The sequence below is a fragment of the Centropristis striata genome, chromosome 18, assembly GCF_030273125.1.
Source record: "Centropristis striata isolate RG_2023a ecotype Rhode Island chromosome 18, C.striata_1.0, whole genome shotgun sequence".
Taxonomy (NCBI): Eukaryota; Metazoa; Chordata; class Actinopteri; order Perciformes; family Serranidae; genus Centropristis; species Centropristis striata.
This window is the reverse complement of record NC_081534.1, coordinates 18,045,066-18,063,261: the sequence shown is the minus strand read 5'-3', so window position 1 is coordinate 18,063,261 and position 18,196 is coordinate 18,045,066. Positions and strand designations below refer to the sequence as shown.

General features: G+C 37.9%; 1 protein-coding gene across 2 annotated transcripts in view; it reads right to left on the bottom strand.

Moving 5' to 3' along the window:
• The window catches only part of afg1lb (AFG1 like ATPase b), a 57,308-nt gene that overhangs the window by 9,247 nt on the left and 29,865 nt on the right, over nt 1–18,196 (bottom strand). For both annotated transcript variants that reach the window (XM_059356214.1, XM_059356215.1), the window contains exons 8-11: nt 7,367–7,449; nt 5,479–5,549; nt 2,310–2,410; nt 1,322–1,462 (exon numbers count right to left, since the gene is read on the bottom strand). In XM_059356214.1, the coding sequence (XP_059212197.1) occupies nt 1,322–1,462; nt 2,310–2,410; nt 5,479–5,549; nt 7,367–7,449 (396 nt within the window). The remainder of the gene's footprint in view (nt 1–1,321; nt 1,463–2,309; nt 2,411–5,478; nt 5,550–7,366; nt 7,450–18,196) is intronic.

Here is an 18,196-nt window from a genome sequence, read left to right as displayed (position 1 = left end):
TAGTCGAACTAAAAAATAGATTATAAAAATAGTTGCAAATTACTTTTCTCTCAATCAATTTATCGATTAGAGGACTAATTATAGCAGCTCTAGTAGGTACGGACAGGCTGAAGTTGTGCCTAGTTGGGCTATACAAATGGATCCTAACATTCTGGTAACTACTGCCAGTCAAAGAGGAGGAAATCCTATACTAGAGCATGTTTTCCTAAAGAAAAATGCTGTTCCAACCTGCCGCAGACAGAGCAGAGGTAATTTTATGCGCTAAAAATATTGTGTTGACTGGGCATGACTGCACATGAAAGTGTGACAGAATAACGGGAAAAACAATAACTCAGTAAACCAGTAGTAGGTGCAAGACATTGACTGATTCATGACAAATTATAAAAAATCTATAGAGAATAACTGCAGCCAGTTTTAAGGTTCTCTGCGGCGCTCTTGCTCAATATAAGGCTAACTGAGTGTGCTTGAATGAGCGCACTATATACTATTCACCGGGCTTAATCCTAGATTATATTCTTACGTTTCTTGGGGGTTTTTTTCCGGTCGACTACTCCTCCCAGAGTTTTGGTCAAACATACACTAAAAAGGTATCAAATCGACCGGCTTCTGCTGTGACAAGTGTGCTGTGACTTTTCTAAGGGTTTCGGCAAACAGTTTTCAAATTATGCGGCAAAAACACGCCAAAAAATCCCCCCAATGTTACCCTATGGAGAGGCTACAGTTGATGACATCATCGCTAGAGTGCAGAGGGAGAGAAAAATTTGTCAAAAAATACATTTGGAAACGCTAAAGCTGCAAATGCCACTCTTCAGAAATAATTTGGAAATCACATTGGACTGCTTAAGCTGTCAGAGTTATAGTTTGGGTGTGGGACGCACAGATGCGCCACCAACACACACCCACAGCCTCATAGACCGTCATGGTAAAAAGGCAGGAACATTTCTTGAGGAAAGTAGAGGTACCAATTTCTTCTGATTGCTCAAAAAAACAATTTCTTCATTTTTTCTTCACAAAACAAATATGTAGACGTTCAGGAAGAACTCAGGATGCTCAAAATGAAGTCGGATCAATCTGAGGAGCGACGGTTTAGCCAAAAACGATTTCTGTTCGAGGAGAACGTTTTGCTGTTTTTCGCTCTTTGTCAGTGGCTTCACAGGAGCAGTTGATTTCAGTTGATTTCTTTTGGAATTTTGTAGTTTCACAAATGTTGTCCCCATTAGTTACTTAGACACAAAAACATGGAAAATAGAGCCTATAGAAGTTCCCCTTTAAGACTCAAACCTTCAATTCCCCGTTTGAAGTTATCAAATAGATGGAGCACCTTGTTGTCATAGAAGTTGTCTATGAGGGTGGTGAAGCGCCGGGCTTGGTCCTTCAGGCTCAGGGTCAGCATGGGAACATGGCGAATAAACACGGTGTCAAAGAGCCGCGCCATTTCCAGGTAGTCACTGGCTCCCAGAGGCTGGAGGGGAAAAAAAGTGAGTGGGTTACATGAGCCTCTAAACTACAGCAGCACAGAACAGCGTTTTGTGCACAGCGGCCTTGTAAACACACACACTATGAATGTTGTTGTATGTATGGTCTGAAATGATGGATGGGTGCACCGTGTCCAAAATGCTCAGGCTGATGTTCAGTCCCTGTCCTTGGTTCTTTGCCATTCAGCATGATTGCTCTCAAAATTAATGTGGATGTGACAACATATGTCAGACAGAAGAAGAAGCCTTGAAGCTCAGATGCCTGCAAAAGCTCACTGCTGTCCATCAGGCTCGAGACTTTACACACACACACTCACAGACACTGCAGATTACTGTACCACGCTGCTTTATTTGAGGCACAACAGGCTCAACTATTCACTAAATCATCAATAGACTTGCTTTTTGACATTGAGCAGCAAATAGGACTGAGATGGAGGGAAGGTGATTCAGTTTGAGAGCAAAGGCTTGGACAATAAGTAGAGGAGGGGGAGAAACAGAGGAGGGAAGAAACACAGCACAGAGGCAATAAAGAGGCAAGAGAAGTGCTTTGAATTAGAGCAGTTTTGATTAGCAGTGAGTGGATTCTGTCTGTGGGAGTGAACTGTATGAGTGTGTGTGTGTGTGTGTGTGTGTGTGTGTGTGTTTGAGTGAGTCACCCCTGAGCTCCATTCCTGTATTGCAACTATCATTATAGAAAAACAGCTAAAATAATTGTCATTTTATTTATCTTATCTTTTTTTTTCTGTAAAAACCCTATATATATATATACTCTTGCATACAAAAACAGAATGATAGCAATGAAGAAAATTATTTTAGGACAAAACAAACACTCACTCTGCCACACAGTTCGTCAAAAGTACAGTCTGCGATGGAGCCGCAGGTCTTTTTCAGAGTCACATCTCTGCCCAGCACCGTGAGCAAGCGAGGGCCTGTAGCTGCAACACACACCCAACAATATATACTGAACAAAAATATAAATGCCCCATGTCAAATATTGATGCCAGGTGGAGTTTACAACTCTAAGTGAACATAATGCTGACTTTACTTGTACAATAGGATTATTTCTCTTGATTTGTGTAACATTTTAAATCCATCCACCATTTTAAATCCATCCTGACACCACCCTCTGTCAGTGAGCATTTGCTCACTGCCACGATAGACAACCTGATCAACTCCATGAGAAGGAGATGTGTTGCTCTGAGATACTTTAGATGGTGGACACACAAGATATTGAACATTCAATTTCTTCAACCTGACCCCCAACATGTTCAAAGGATTGTCACTCCTTTGCAGATGCCAATATCAAGGTGTAATAGATGGTGATCTGAAGATTAGTCATTAACAAAAAATGAATTTTGATTCGCTTCATATATTGCATAACCCTAATGTTAATAAAAATTCTAAAATTTGACATGAGGCATTTATATTTCTGTTCAGTGTACCTGATCCACTTATATTACAGTTTGTAGCATCACATTTAAAATATCTATCAAGGAATAAAAGTGAATCCTTTATCACTGAAGTCAAATCTTCCTCCTTTCAAATCCCTTTGTTAATAACTAAAGGAAGCAAGAAGTTAATCCACAGTTAGGAATCTACAATCATCGGCCACTTTATTAGCTAGCAAGGTGTACCTAATAAAGTGGCCGGTGTCTGCTGCTGTAGCCCATCAGCTTCAAGGATGGACTTGTTGTTGGGCCTTCTGCATACTTTGGTTGTAACAAGTGGGTATTTGAGTTACTGTTGCCTTTCTACCATTCTCCTCTGACCTCTGGCATCAACAAGAGAACTGTTGTAGAATGTAACTAAGTACATTGACTCAAGTACTGTACTTAAGTACAATTTTGAGGCACTTGAATTTTACTTGAATATTTCCATTTTATATAACTTTATACTTCTACTCCACTACATTTTGAGGCAAATTCTGTACTTTTTTACCCCATTATATTTAGCTGACAGCTCTGGCTACTTTACAGGTCAAGATTTAACATAGAAAAACATGATAAAATTAAAGTTAGACAAATTAGACAATTAGACTTCATAACAGTATATTTAGTAGTTAAAATGAGCTACCTTGAGAAAGTACAGCTTACATAAATGCATCAATAATAAAAATCCAATAATATATTCAGAATATATAAAACAATCTGAGTGGGTTCATTCTGCATAACAAGTACTTTTACTTTTGATACTTTAAGTACATTTTGATGCTGATACTTTTGTACTTTTACTTCAGTAAGTTTTGAATCCATGACTTTTACTTGTAGTGGAGTAATTTCACAGTACTTAAGTAAGGGAGCTGACTACTGACTGCCACTCACTGGGTATTTTCTCTTTTTCGGCACTGAGTTGCTGCCAATTCATTGGCTAATTAGATATTTGCATTAATAAACAGTAGAAAAGATGTACCTAATAAAGTGGTTGGTGAGTCTATATTTCCATACAGTGTGTCGACAAGTGTTAAAGGTATAATATGCAACTTTTCTGGACTGAAATGTTTAAAAACAAGTGTCTAAAATGTAATATATTTTGTTAAGTTGTGTTTTTAACCCCAGAGAAATATCTAACTATCCATTTTATTTGGCCACCTGACAAGTTAGCAACAGCTTGGTTCGCCCTTTGCTGCCAAACAACATCGGAGAAACATACATTTTTAACGTGAAACTGCTTTATTCCGTGTTTTTACTGTCTATACCATATAATTCGGAATCCTAACCAAGAGAAACTGACGACAGCTGATACAGGCCACAGCTGGGCCATAGTGAAACTCTGTCTTTTGATATTGTTTGAATTGAGAGACTATTGGTGGCGGAAAATTACATATTGTGCATCTAAATACAGTGTTTTAAAATATCAAGTAATACAAAAAAAAAATTATATACTAGAAGTAAACCTTTACATTACAAAACCAATATTTTAAAACCTCTAACACTAAACTAGACTAAATACTAAAAAATATACATTACCACTCAAAATTTTGGGGTCACTTAGAAATTTTTGAAAGAAAAGCACTTTTTTTTTAAATTAAATAACAGACATGCAGTCTAGACATCGTTATATGTGGTAAATGGCTATTAAAGCTGGAAATGGCTGATTTTCTTCTGAAATATCTCTTATATATTATCAGCAACCATCACTCCTGTGTTCCAGTGGCACTTTGTGTTAATCCACGTTTATAGTGCTGAAAGGCTCATTGATCATTAAAACACCTGCTGTGCATTTTGTTAGCACAGCTGAAAATTGTTTTGTGCTGATTTGAGAAGCAATAAAATGATCCTTCTTCAGGCTGGTTGAGTATCTAGAGGTAAAGTAGGAGATTTGTACAGGTTAAAATTATTATTTATACCCTTGTCAATGTCTTTACTATATTTTAGTAAAATTGTACCATAACGGTGTACAAGTGAAGTAGAGAGTTTTTAAAATTAATTTTAACATAATTTATTTAATAAACATGAGCTTTAACAGGGTACAATACATAACATATTCAATTTAAAAACATTATAAAATGAACTTTTTAACCAGTTTCTTGTCTGAATGTTGCCTGTAGGCAACATTGTACCATTGAAACAACGACCCATTGAAATGAATGTCTTGAACAGTCTATGAAACTATAGACTGTTACTGCTACAACCAGTGTATGAAACTATCAAAAATGAAGGTTTACTCAACTATCATTAGGAATATTTTTTTCCCAGATGGAAAAGGGCCACGAAATTATGTTTTGAGTGTTTTTTTTGTGGCGCAAAATGGCAAAGTTGTTTCCTTTGGGAAAGTCTGCAAAAAAGGGTTTCAATATGGCCTCCTGGAGGTCATGTGACAAATTAAAGCACTGCTAGTGGTTCCCTATGCTCTTCCCTCTTTTTTGAAAGTATTGCATCACTCAAAAACATGCATTGTAGAAATTTGACAGGCCAAAAATGGGAATGTTGCCTGAGGGCAACACCGTACCATTGAGAGTTAAAAAAGCTCACCTTATATTACGTAATTGGATTATTATCCTTACCACTGTTTTGACTTAGGGCCAGCTCTTCAAATAACGTATCCAAGAAGGCCTCCACACCCGGCTCCCCTGTGCTGAACAACACACGCACACACACAGAGCCAGGCAATGAAACAGAGAAGAAAAAATAGGATATGAAATTAATAATGCTGAAGTGGCCACATCAAACGCTGGCAGCGAGGACTGCAAGAGAAGGGGGGGTACTTAGCTTTTCACTTCATCAGTAAAAAACAGGATGTTAGGCTCTAAACACAAGCATTAGCCTGTGAATGCACGTCAACATGAAATTGTAAAGTGTGTGTGTTTGTGTCCGTGTGTGCGCTTGTGTTTTAACTCCAGGTAAAAGGGTGTGATGTGCTCTATTTACATACAGTGAAAAGACGAAAGCACTTGAAAGCTCCAATACAGCGATGAGCAACAGCAGTGTCATTCATACCTCGTTTGTCTGCATGTGTGTGCTCCTAACAGCGTATATGTAATGAGGAAAATAGAAAACTAGCTTTTAAAGCTCTACCATTTTCTCATATTCTATTGATTCCTCTTTCATTCTTTTCATGAGTCTCTCAAGGTAATGTAGGTCTTTATAAATCTCGGTCTGCTTCTCGTGTATCCATCTGTTTGCCTTCTCTTTCTGTCCTTAAAAAAAAAAAAATCAAACTCGATGATGTGCACAAACATTTCCTGTGTGTGTGGATGCAGGTTAATGTCGACTCTTTATCAGACCTCTGCACAGCCTCTGAGCAGAGTTGGACTGCAAACAGAGGCCCAATACTAGTGTGTGTGTGTGTGTGTGTGTGTGTGTGTGTGTACAGCTATCTCTGTGAGAACCAATTTGAGATATAGACCTTGAGAATGAGGACATTTTTTTTAAAGTGAGGGTATCCAGCCAGTCCTCGCCGTTGGACAGACCTTCACAGTCCTGTTTGAGTGTTCAGATCTAGTTTAAGAGGAAAATGGTTCCTTCATTAAACTGCTAACAACAAGTTTCTGCAGGTTATATCTAGAGTAACTGTGCCATGATTCCTGGAAAGAGACAATGCTGTTGAGCTTTTCAAATGTTTTGTTTTTGCCCTTTGAGGACCACGAGCTGGGTGCCATCTAGTTAAATTATATTCAAGGAGAGCAGAAATCTATACAGCCAATATCTCCACACTCACACCAAAACAATCTAGACTGATAAATAGTGCTACAGGTGAAAGGAAATATACAGCTCAGGAAAAATGAAGAGACCACTGCAAAATGATCAGTTTTGCTGGTTTTACTATTTATAAGGATGTGTTTGAGTAAAATCAACATTTTTGTTTCTAAGTGCTGACAACTCTTCTCTCAAATTTGGAATTAAAATATTGCCATTTAGAGCATTTATTGTCAAAATAACAAAAAAAGATGCAGCTTTTTCAGACCTCGGATAATGAAAAGAAAACATGTTCATATTCATTTTTAAACAACACAACACTAATATTTTAACTTAGGAAGAGTTTAGAAATCATTATTGGTTGGATAATCTCAACATTTAATCACAGCAATGGTCTTTATAATTTTCCTCATAAAATAAGATTTGGTTTAGGTGATCACCTGATCAGTGTCTCGTTAAGTAGAATGAGGAGGCTTGTGTTGGAATCCAACAGACACTGAAACGGACTGGCTGTCGCTGATTTAAGAAACATTTGTGGTTTCTTAGAGTGGTTTCTTATTTTTTTTCCAGAGCTGTATATATTTTTGGTTTTGGGCTGAACTGTTTTTTAAAGTTAAGGTTAGAATTAGGTTTAGGGTAGCATTCAAGTCGGGTCCATGCATTTAGTTGTGATGGTTAAGGTTAGAATAATGCATTATTGTGAATCTGCACAAGTATAGAAGTACAAGGTTGTGTGTGTGTGTGTGTGTGTCTTACAGGTAGTAGAGTTTCCCTGCTGCAGTGTTGTCCAGCCTCCTGTAGTCAATCCCAGAGTTGAGACACACGGTGTGGCAGTAGTCCTGCACAAACACAGGGACACAGTATGTTAAAGAGCAACGGACAGCATTTTTAACTCCATCTCTCAAAATAAAAAAATCTTAGATTGATAAATATAACTACAGGTAAGAGAGGAAAAAATACTTTTTTAAATTTAGGGTCCCTTTTTTAAAACATAGTTTCACATAATATAATGTGTAGAAAAGTGTAGGTGAATATGCAATAACAAAAAATATAACATATAAAGATACTTAATAGGTGGCAAATAGAGGTAAAAAAAAATAAGAAGGGAAATACTGAAGATTTGCACCAATTAATAGGAATAAACGCGGCATTACATGACATTAGTTTTTAAGTGATACCTTCGATATAACTGAATTTATGCTATTTTTTCCTGATGTTGTGAATTAATATTAAATCTGGAGACTATCCTTCCCAAAAAAACGCCCCCATAAGTCAATACAAGCAGCTTATTAGAACCTATAGTTGGGTTCATTGTTGGGCAGTGACCTTGAGTAGCTGTAGTAATGATGATGGAAACAAAAGAGGCATTCAGGTGATGTAGTATAAGGTAGGACTGGGCGATATAGCCTCTACTCAATATCACAATTAATTGCAAAATCTATCGCAATTAACCTTGATTATGATTAATAACAGTTTTGTTTTTGTTCATAGTTCACTGACATGGTCTCTACTGTAAATATACTGAACTAATAAAGCTGAGATATTTTTCCTAATGAAAGAGTGCATATCTATGTGATTATAAAGTAATTAATAAAGCACACACTGATGAACAATTTTGTGATTATTTATTGTCTATTTTGATCTGAAATCAGAGCATCGCTTAAAATGAAGACATCACATTTTAGTTTGCAAGTAGAAATCAACTTCTCTGAAACAGTCGAAAATCAATTGCATTTCTTGCAATCAGTTTTTCTGCAGTGTTTACATTTAACTTCTTTTTGTTTGGTGTCGTCTTCCCTAAAGCCTAAATGTGTCTAGACATGGCATTTTTGTTGGGTAAAAGCCGCTCAAGTTGCTCAGCTGGCTCTGTGTTTGAGTTCTCCTCCATGTTGCTTCCATGTTGTGGATTGGACGGGGCAAAAATAATAAATATAATCCTCATGGGCAAGATTACACCAGCCAGAGGTTCTTAAAGTCTGTTTCGATTAATTTTTGGTTAATTGCCCAACCCTGCTATAAGGGGTGATAAAGTCAGTGTAGCTAGGAGGTTGGGGGATTGAATGGGTCAAACAAACACAGGACTTTCATCCAGGAGACTTCTGTTTGTGTCCCACGTGAAACTTAGCCAACATTTAGGTATTCCAACCTTACATAACTAACTGTTAACTAACTAACTAACTAACTAACTAACTAACTAACTAACGGAAATTGAGGAGCAAATGTACCTATTTTAACCCAAATTACGATCTTTTCATAAACCTAAGCAAGTAGTTTTGATGCTTAAATGTAACCAAACTGTGAACATGTTTTTAATTGGGACTGTTCTGTTCAGGTATGAGGATGTGTTGATCTTCTGGTTACGACTAACATGGCATTTTTGTTGGGTAAAAGCTGCTTCAGTTGCTCGATTGGCTCAGTGTTTGAGTTCTCCTCCATGTTGGTTCCATGCCACAGATTGGATGGGCCGAAAAATAATCAAAATAATTGTCATGGGCAAGATAAAGTTGTTTAGAAGTCCTGAATATCTGTGTCAATTAATTTCTGATTATTTGCCCAACCCTACTATAAGGGGTGACAAAGTCCATGTAGCAAGGAGGTTCGGGGGTTGAATGGGTCAAACAAACACAGTAAAACTAAAAACTCATAGTCAACATTTAGGTATTTCATCTTTACAAAACTATCTGTTCTATGTCACATCGTTACTTATGAGAATTGAGTAACAAATGTACCTATTTTAACTCTAATTACGATCTTTTCATAAACCTAAGCAAGTTGTTTTGGTGCCTGAATGTAACCAAACTGTTAACGTTTTTAATTGGGACTGTTCAGGTATGACGATCTCCTGGTTAATTTAGGAAACTCTCCTGTGGGTCATATTAGCAACAAACAGCCTATGTGGTTAAATGAGTTGTGACTTGTTTTTGTACTTGATACATTATTTTAGATTATTACGATGAAATGCTAGTAGTAGTACTAATAGTATGTGGCAACGTTGTTAAACAGCTTCTCCAGTTCTCTGCTGCTCATCTGTCATGGACAAAGAGCAAGTAAGAACCAAGTGAACAAATTTGCCGACACAGAAGGCAGCAGACATCTTTCTCTCCTCTGACAGCGCCGGGATTTAGTGTCACTTCTTCATGGTTTATTGAGTCGATCTATTGTTCCTGCAGCTATTCAAGTGTGTTACAGCAGAGGTGAACTTGTGATGCAGGGTTCAAACTTTTCCAGATAGTGTAAAACGTCAACAGGATTCATGTCAGGGAGTGCACCGCAAACTATAATCATCATCTCCACCATTCTATCAAAGAAAAGAAAGGAATTGCATATCATCCCATCCGAGCCATCGCCGGCTGACTGAGTATTCGACGACAGCTCCGGTAAATTATGAAATCAGTGAATTTTCTGCCACTGGCCTCCTTAAGCTGCAGGATAATTAGTAATCATCACAAAGCAAGGGGACGGAAATACTCTATTCTTCTCCGCTGTCAACTTTTTATCTCCATGTCCGCTCACACAAACGGGGTTCCCACTCTGAGCCAATTGGCTGAATCAGGCTTAATAACAACCTGACAAACTCGCCCTCCCCCACGCACAAAAGGGAGGTGTCATTTCATCAACCTACTGTGACCCCACCAGCGGGTAAATAGTCCCTCCAAAATGAAAAAAAAAAACTTGTCACTATCGCCGCCACATCATTAGAGTCTCAGTTTGTCTTTTCTCCTGCCATCTTCTACTCCCTCCCTTTATGAGCTACCTACGGTAAAGGCGGCTGATGCGTTTCTTGACGGCGAAGCGAGGTACAAATAAGAGAGAGGGAAGAAGGAGGAACGGAAACACAATCAGTGGTGATGATTCCATTGGTTATTTATAATCAGATAAGGCTGAGGCCCCGCGGGTCATTACTTGATTATCCATCTTGAGAGGATTGTCAAGTTCTCACTCCTCCAAGATTTCATCCGCCTACACATTGCCGTCTCCCCCCCCTTCCACCATCACGCTCCTCTCACAGACTCCAGTCCTGTCAGTCTACCTACCGTCTCATCTTAAACTGTCCTTTTAGCTTATTCTCTACAACCCTGATTCCAAAAAAGTTGTCTTGAAAGTAAATAAAACAGACTTTTTTAATATATTCAATTGAAAAGTGTACAAAGAGTGCATATTTTATGTTCAGACTTATTTGTTTTATTGTTTATTGTATATATACACTCTGGATTTGATGCATTCTGTTTACATTTTCCAACTTTTTTGGAATTGGGGTTGTATATTGTTCTGTACAGACAACAAATCTGAGATATATATATATATATACTCAAAAACACCAAACAATAATAATCTACCAGCCGCTCTTGTTTGTCAGCTGCATTTTTGAAACGATTAGGCAATTAATTGATCAGCTGAACGACAGTTTGATGATCAATTAGCCATTTTAAACAAATATAAAAAATCCCTCTGTGAGAATTTGCTGCATTTGGGTTTAATTTTTATTGTAAATTGATTTAAAAAAATAAAAAAATCTTTGGGTTCAGCACTGTCCAAAGATATCACCTTGAGCTCAGGTTAAGTGTGACATTTAAACAGACTTTTGAACAGACTTTTTTAATATATTCAATTGAAAAGTGTGTTTATTGTATATATACACTCTGGATTTGATGCATTCTGTTTACATTTTCCAACTTTTTTAGAATTGGGGTTGTATATTTTTCTGTACAGACAAGAAATCTGATAGATATACTCTAACAAACATCAACCAGTTGCACTGTTTTTGTCAGCTGCATTGTTGAAGCCATTAGGTAATTAATGATTAGTTGATCGACAGTTTTGATGATGAATTACCTGTTTTAAACAAAAATAAAAAATCCCTTGGTGAGAAATGTCTGCATTTCTTTTTAAAAATATTCTAAATTGATAAAAATCTTTGGCACTGTCCAAAGGCATTACTCTAGGCTCTGGTTAATTGTGACATTTAGTATTTTCAGACTTTTGGTTTGTTTAGAGAATCTGCTGAGGTCAAAGGGCAGTGCACTAAACCATAATCACCTATTTTTTGTTGTACAGAGACTTATTATGTATAGAATTTGTTGAAACTGGACGGTATGTTAATCTAGAAGAAGCAAAGCCCATTTATGTTTTTAAACCAGTGGTTCTCAAGCTCTTTCGACTAATTTTAAGGCATGGACCCCCATTTGATAAGATTTCCCTCCAGGGAGCTCTATTTGAAAATACTGGAGTTGTACATATGATTAACACCAGAAGTTGTACAACTACAGTTGACAGAGATAATCATGGAAGAAAATTTATTTTTAATTATTTTTAATTTAAGTTGTGTTTTAGTCACATGCTAAACAAGCACATTTTCACAAGTTGATGTTACCTTTCAAAATAAGGCATACCAGAATGGAAATTCTGGGGCTAAAACACAACCAAAAGACATCAGTTCAGAAAGTTCAAAATGTGTTTATTCTGGTCAGACCCTATCCCATAATTCTGGGCTAGAAGAGTTTAAAAGTGCAGCCGAACTAGAGAAATTGGGTGTGTTCCAATACCCATACTACCATACTATTCAATGTGCCATTTAACTGTCCCAATACATAGTATGTCAAATACAGTGTGCCAAAAGTTCTGGGATGTGCTCCTGCATCCTGTTGCATTTTGCGTCATGCTAACCAGAATGCTAACCTGAATGGTAACCAGCAAAGCTAACCACCAGTCTAACCAGAATGCTAACCTGAATGATAACCAGCAAGCTAACCAGCAGGCTAACCAGCAGGCTAACCTGAATGGTAACCAGCAAGCTAACCAGCAGGCTAACCAGAATGCTAACCAGAAAATACCGGAGTTGTACATATGATTACGACCAGAAGTTGTACAACTACAGTGGAGATAATCATGGAAGAAAAAATACCTTTACTCAGATTGTTAAGCTCACTTCTTTAGCGAATTAAATAGTTAGTGAACCTTTCTCCATTTTTCGGTGTACCACATGGAATTCAATGGGACAGGAGAACCTCGGGTCTAAGCTATAAAAAACGAGTTCCATTGTGTTTCTCTTTACATGTCTACTGTTGTTTTTATTGTGACCAGCATTATGTTTTGTTTAGTAAGATGAAAATAGAAACTGGATTTGGAAACATGAAGATACACAATGACTGAGATGGCTGTTCACAAAGAAGCCGGATTATCTCGAGAATGCCTGAAAACCTCTTTACAGAAAATTATCTGTAGATATTTAATAGTTCTTTATGGAAACAGTTCATCTGAGATATTTGTTTCCTTTTTTCATATTCTTTGTACATGCAAGACCAGAGTAAAAACACTATTGGTTCTCTGTGTCACTCTGCATTGCTCAGTGTTTATATATATATATATATATATATATATATATATACATACACACACACAAATATATATAATATATAATAATAATAAAATATATATGTATATATATTTGTGTATATATATATATATATATATATATATACACATACACACATACATGATAGTTGATTTATTAAGTAAAAATGCCAAAAGTGTAGTGAAAACTAGCAAATTAACTGGTTTTAGCTTCTCAAAAGTGAGAATTAGCTTTTCTCTGTTTTATGTGAGTTCCAGTTAAATATATTAGGATTTTGAACTGCTGGTTGGACAAAACAAGCAGTCTGCAGATATCACGCGTGGCTCTGGCAAATTGTATGGCTGAATCTTTATTATTTTCTGGCAATTTATAGACTTAACTCCTAATCATAAAAATGTATTAACAGTAGGGCTGTCCTCTCTTAGTTCATTAGTTGAGTAATTAGTCAATATAGTCTTAGTCGAGTCAGATATCTTTAGATGATTAGTTATTTTTTTAATGTTTTTTTTCCATGCAGATTTTTTTTTGCAAGGAACTTATGAACACATCGCAGGTAAACATACAATTTAAAATTATGCTTTTGCATGGTTCTTTGTGGAAAAACTCAAGTTTCACAGATCTGTTGATTAAATTAACTAATCAATTAGTCAACAAAATTGCACGAGTGTTAATCGACTAAGAATCTGGGAAAGTGTGAGGGTAATTTCTTAATTATTTTCTGAAAATGTATAGGCCGAACTCCTAATCACAAGAATAATTTACATCGAGGCTGTCCTCTCTTAGTCTATTAGTCGAGTAAGAAGTCGATGATGGTCTTAAATAAGTCATTTTTTAAATGTTTTTTTAATGATGAATAACTAAATTGCAACAAATGTATGAACCAATCTCTGGTAAATCACACAATTTAAAGTGTTGCAGGTCTGTTGATTACAACAACTAATCAATTAGTCAACTAAATTTAATGAGTGTTAATTAAATAAGAATTTCTCAAGGACAGCCCTAGTCTTTTGAACTGTCCCGATTTTAGACTAAATTCTATCCAAAATAATAAAAACATACAGAATGGCTTCGTTGTCAGCATGAGTCTTGCCACAATATTAGCTTTTTGTACGAGTGGTGTGAAAGCCAGTCACTGAAAACTAGCCTTCGCAAATTAAGAGTTTCTCTGTTTGCACGGATGCATTCACGGACTCACAGACACGAGAGGGGAGGGAGAGACAGATGACAGACATGAGAATCAGAGTCTCTTCAGAAGAAAGTCATCCAAACACATGTAGCTCCAATCATGTCATTGTCCAAGCTGTCCACTGCTCTCTCTGGACAGCCGTTTAGCATAAAAACAGAGTGGCTTCTTTTTTCCTTCTCTTTTTTTTGTCGCTGCCTCTGCTCCCCTCTGCGCCCGCTCCCTCTACGACATATCTTTCTCTATCCTTTACTCCTCAAAAAGTTGCTTTTGAGTTTTTCAAAGAGCGCGGTGCCATTGAGCTGCAACAAAAGCCAAGGATAGCTGACTATTGGGCCCTGATGAGGTCCACTCCCTCATTACCCGGCAGCAGAAAACATTTGATGCTTTTTTTGTTTGGCCCGGAGAATTGACCAGGCCTCAAAGAAATGCGGGGTGGGAAGGCTGAAAAAGAGACGAAGGGGGGAGAGAGGGGGAGAGAGAGGGAGAGGGGGAGGAGGGGAAAGGTTGTCGTTCATTCAACCATGTGTGTCTTACAGCCTTGTGTGGAGAGACAGAAGAAAAGAGGGAGGCAGGGAAAGAGGGGTCGAGAGAGAGAGAGAGAGAGAGAGAGAGAGAGAGAGAGAGAGAGAGAGAGAGAGAGAGAGAGAGAGAGAGAGAGCGAGAGAGAGAGCGAGAGAGAGAGAGCTTAAAACACTGCCTTTATGCTGGCAAGTTCTGGACGACTCTTCTGACATCAAAGTGTTTTCACTAACTGGGGAGCTGCTGTGTGTGTGTGTGTGTGTGAGTGTGTGTGAGTGAGTGGGGGGTGTATCTGGTGATTTTATTCATTCTTGCGCAGTCGGGGGGGTACGTGACAATGTGAACACCCTAATTACACCTAATGATCTATTCCCTTAAAGTGTGACCGCCTTGGGCCAGCGATGGTTTGTTCTGAGGGGTCGTTCTCACAACCTCCCCCTGCCTCGGCTGCTCCTCTTGGGGAAACATCTTTTGAGTTGGAGGCCCCACCTTTCGTGATCCAGGACCCCACTGGACCCCCCACCCTCAACCCCTCTCCAGCTCTGATGAGGCCCAAAACCCGAACCGAGGCTCCAAAAGACTCGTGCTACCAGTCTGTGCTACCTGCACCTGGCCAACAGAGGCTCCACATGTCAGGAGGAACACACAGCCTTGAAGCAATGTTCTCTGCTGCATTTCTTCCGTCTAAGAGCTCTGCAGGGCTTCAAGATTTTAAAACACTTCAGTATTTAATAAATCACGAATAGTTTCACTTGTGAGAAGTTTAAAGGCGTACTCCCCCAATGCAGCGATTTACAGGTGCATCTCAATGAGTTAGAATATCATAGAAAAGTTTATTTATGTCAGTAATTCAATTTAAAAAAGTGGAAATAACACATTAGATAGATCCATTATACACAGAATGAAACATTTCATGTTTTAATTTATTTAATTTCTTCTAATTATAATGATTATGGCTCATATTTAATGAAGACCTAAAATTTAGTGTCTCAAAAAATTTGAATATTACAAAATACCAATTTTAAAAAGTATGTTTAATATGGAAATGTTGGCCTCTGAAAAGTATGTCCATCTATATGACTCAATACTTAGTTGGGGCTATTTGACATGAACTACTGGAAACTGACTTTTCCATCATATTCTAATGTATTGAGATGTACCTGTACTCCACCTAGATGGACAGTTTTACCTCTTAAAACCCAACTGCCTGCTGGCCGGTTAGGGTTCGGACAAAAAAACCATTTTGAGCCATGTTTGAACGGTTGTAATTTAGGTTATGTTCTATCCACATGCTAAACAAGCATATTTCAGAAATTGAGAGGTGTTACCTTTCAAAATAAGAAATTCCAGAATTGAAATTCTAGGGCTAAAACACAACCAAAAGACATCAGTTAAGAAAGCTTAAGTTGTTTATTTTGGTCAGACCCTATCCCATAATTCTAGGCTTTAAGAGGTTAAAAGTGCAGCCAAACTAGAGAAATTGGGTGTTTTCCGATACCCATACTACCATACTATTCAATGTGCCATTTAACTGTCCCAATACAGAGTATGTCAAATACAGTATGCCAAAAGTTCTGGGATGTCCTCCTGCATCCTGTTGCATTTTGCGTCATGCTAACCAGCAGGCTAACCAGAATGCTAACCAGCAAGCTAACCAGCAGGCTAACCAGCAGGCTAACCAGAATGCTAACCAGCAAGCTAACCAGCATAACCAGAATGCTAACCAGCAAGCTAACCAGCATAACCAGAATGCTAACCAGCAAGCTAACCAGCAGCCTAACCAGAATGCTAACCAGCAAGCTAACCAGAAAACTAACCAGCAGGCTAACCAGCAGGCTTCTGACGGTACGTACTTTGTAAGGGCAGCTGCAGTAAATGCTAAAAGTAAAAAAGAAAAACTAGCCTACGTGATTTGGAATGCAGCACCTGTCTTTTTAAAAAAAATGCACATGGAAGACAGCACTTCTTTCTTGTCAAAACCTTGCACCTACATTACCCACAATGGAACTAATTTTCTCATTTTGTTGTCTTATGCGGCGTTTGATTGCACTCGGAACTCAGAAAGATCCGAGTTGGAAATTCCGACTTCTGCGGTAAACGCGTTTCATTGCTCAACCTCGGAAAACATGGCCGGCCAGTCAGAAAAGTGCAATAGAACGGCCCTTGAACTTGGGATTCCGACTCAGAGGTCGGATCTTTCCGAGTTCCGAGTGCAATCGAACGCAGCATTAAGACTCAAGTTACATCACTTGAGATAATTCGTATAGCTGTAGCCACAAAAGGCTTTATGCAACAGTTTTAGATATTGCCACTGTGGATTGGATGGAAAACGTATTGTCTTATGTCCAAATGCATGAGCAAAAGTTCAAGGAGATAATATGATATAGTGACAAGCTGTTTTGTACTTTTTATTTGATAAATGTTTGATATTGTGATTATGGCCCGGGTTTATGTTTTTGGTGTCAGACTTGAAAAACAAACAGCCTGAAATCAAGATAAAGATCTACACTATAAATCTGATAATTATAGTCTGCCATTTTTAAATAATTTTATATATTTTCCTGAAGCTCTTTGACTTTTTCTTCCATATAAAGCTGTCATGCCATATGTGAGCACTAATAGCACCAACAATGTAGTACTTATTTAAAAAAAAATATTTGTCATAAAAAAAAAAATCCCCTATATTCATAAAAAGGCTGAGGAGCTTTTTCAATTCATCACATCTAAACCTGTCTGTCTTTTCATCTTCATAATGTTACAAATGTGAAGCAAGCAGGTTGACCAGGAGTCAAACAGAGGCAGAGAGTATGAAAAAAGGTAAATATGAGCAAAGTGAGAGTGACATTTCTGCATTACGTGCCTCCTCAGAACAAATGAACAGATACTTTACAGAACCTGCATGCATGCTTGATCAAACGCATGTGACACACACTTAAAATAAATTAGTTAGGCAGCAGGAAATAAGCCAAGGTAACTGGATCAATTCAAAAGTAGGCGCTAAATTCAGAGGCAGAATTAATTCCCGTTTGAAAGGGAGAAAAAAAATTGATTTGTCCTTTATTAATTCTTCAGTTGTGATAGAAACGAGACACTGATCTGAAAGAAGTGAGGTACGCCCTCGAGTCACACACTGAGTGGCACTGCTCTGCCATTAAATGCTCTGGAAGACAATGAGGGTCATCAAATATCAACACGCATTTGATTTGACCTGGCAGGCTGCCGGCTCTTCACAGCCAGTCCTTCTCACCAAGGTCTCCATTACCCTCTCATTCCTCAATTTTTCTTTCTCCATCATCCTGTTTTTATTCATATATTTTTCTTCTTCTCTCATCGCCAACTGCACAGGACACAGCAATTATTAACAATGACATAAAATAGGGGAAGGAGAGCGGATCAAAAGAAGGGTTAAAAACAGCAGAAAAACCCGGAGATACTCAAAGTTGCCTCAGGGTTGTTATCATGTTTTTCTCTATCCCCCCCTTGGGCAGAATTGTTTGCAACTGCAATCGAACAAGCGGAGGGAAAATAA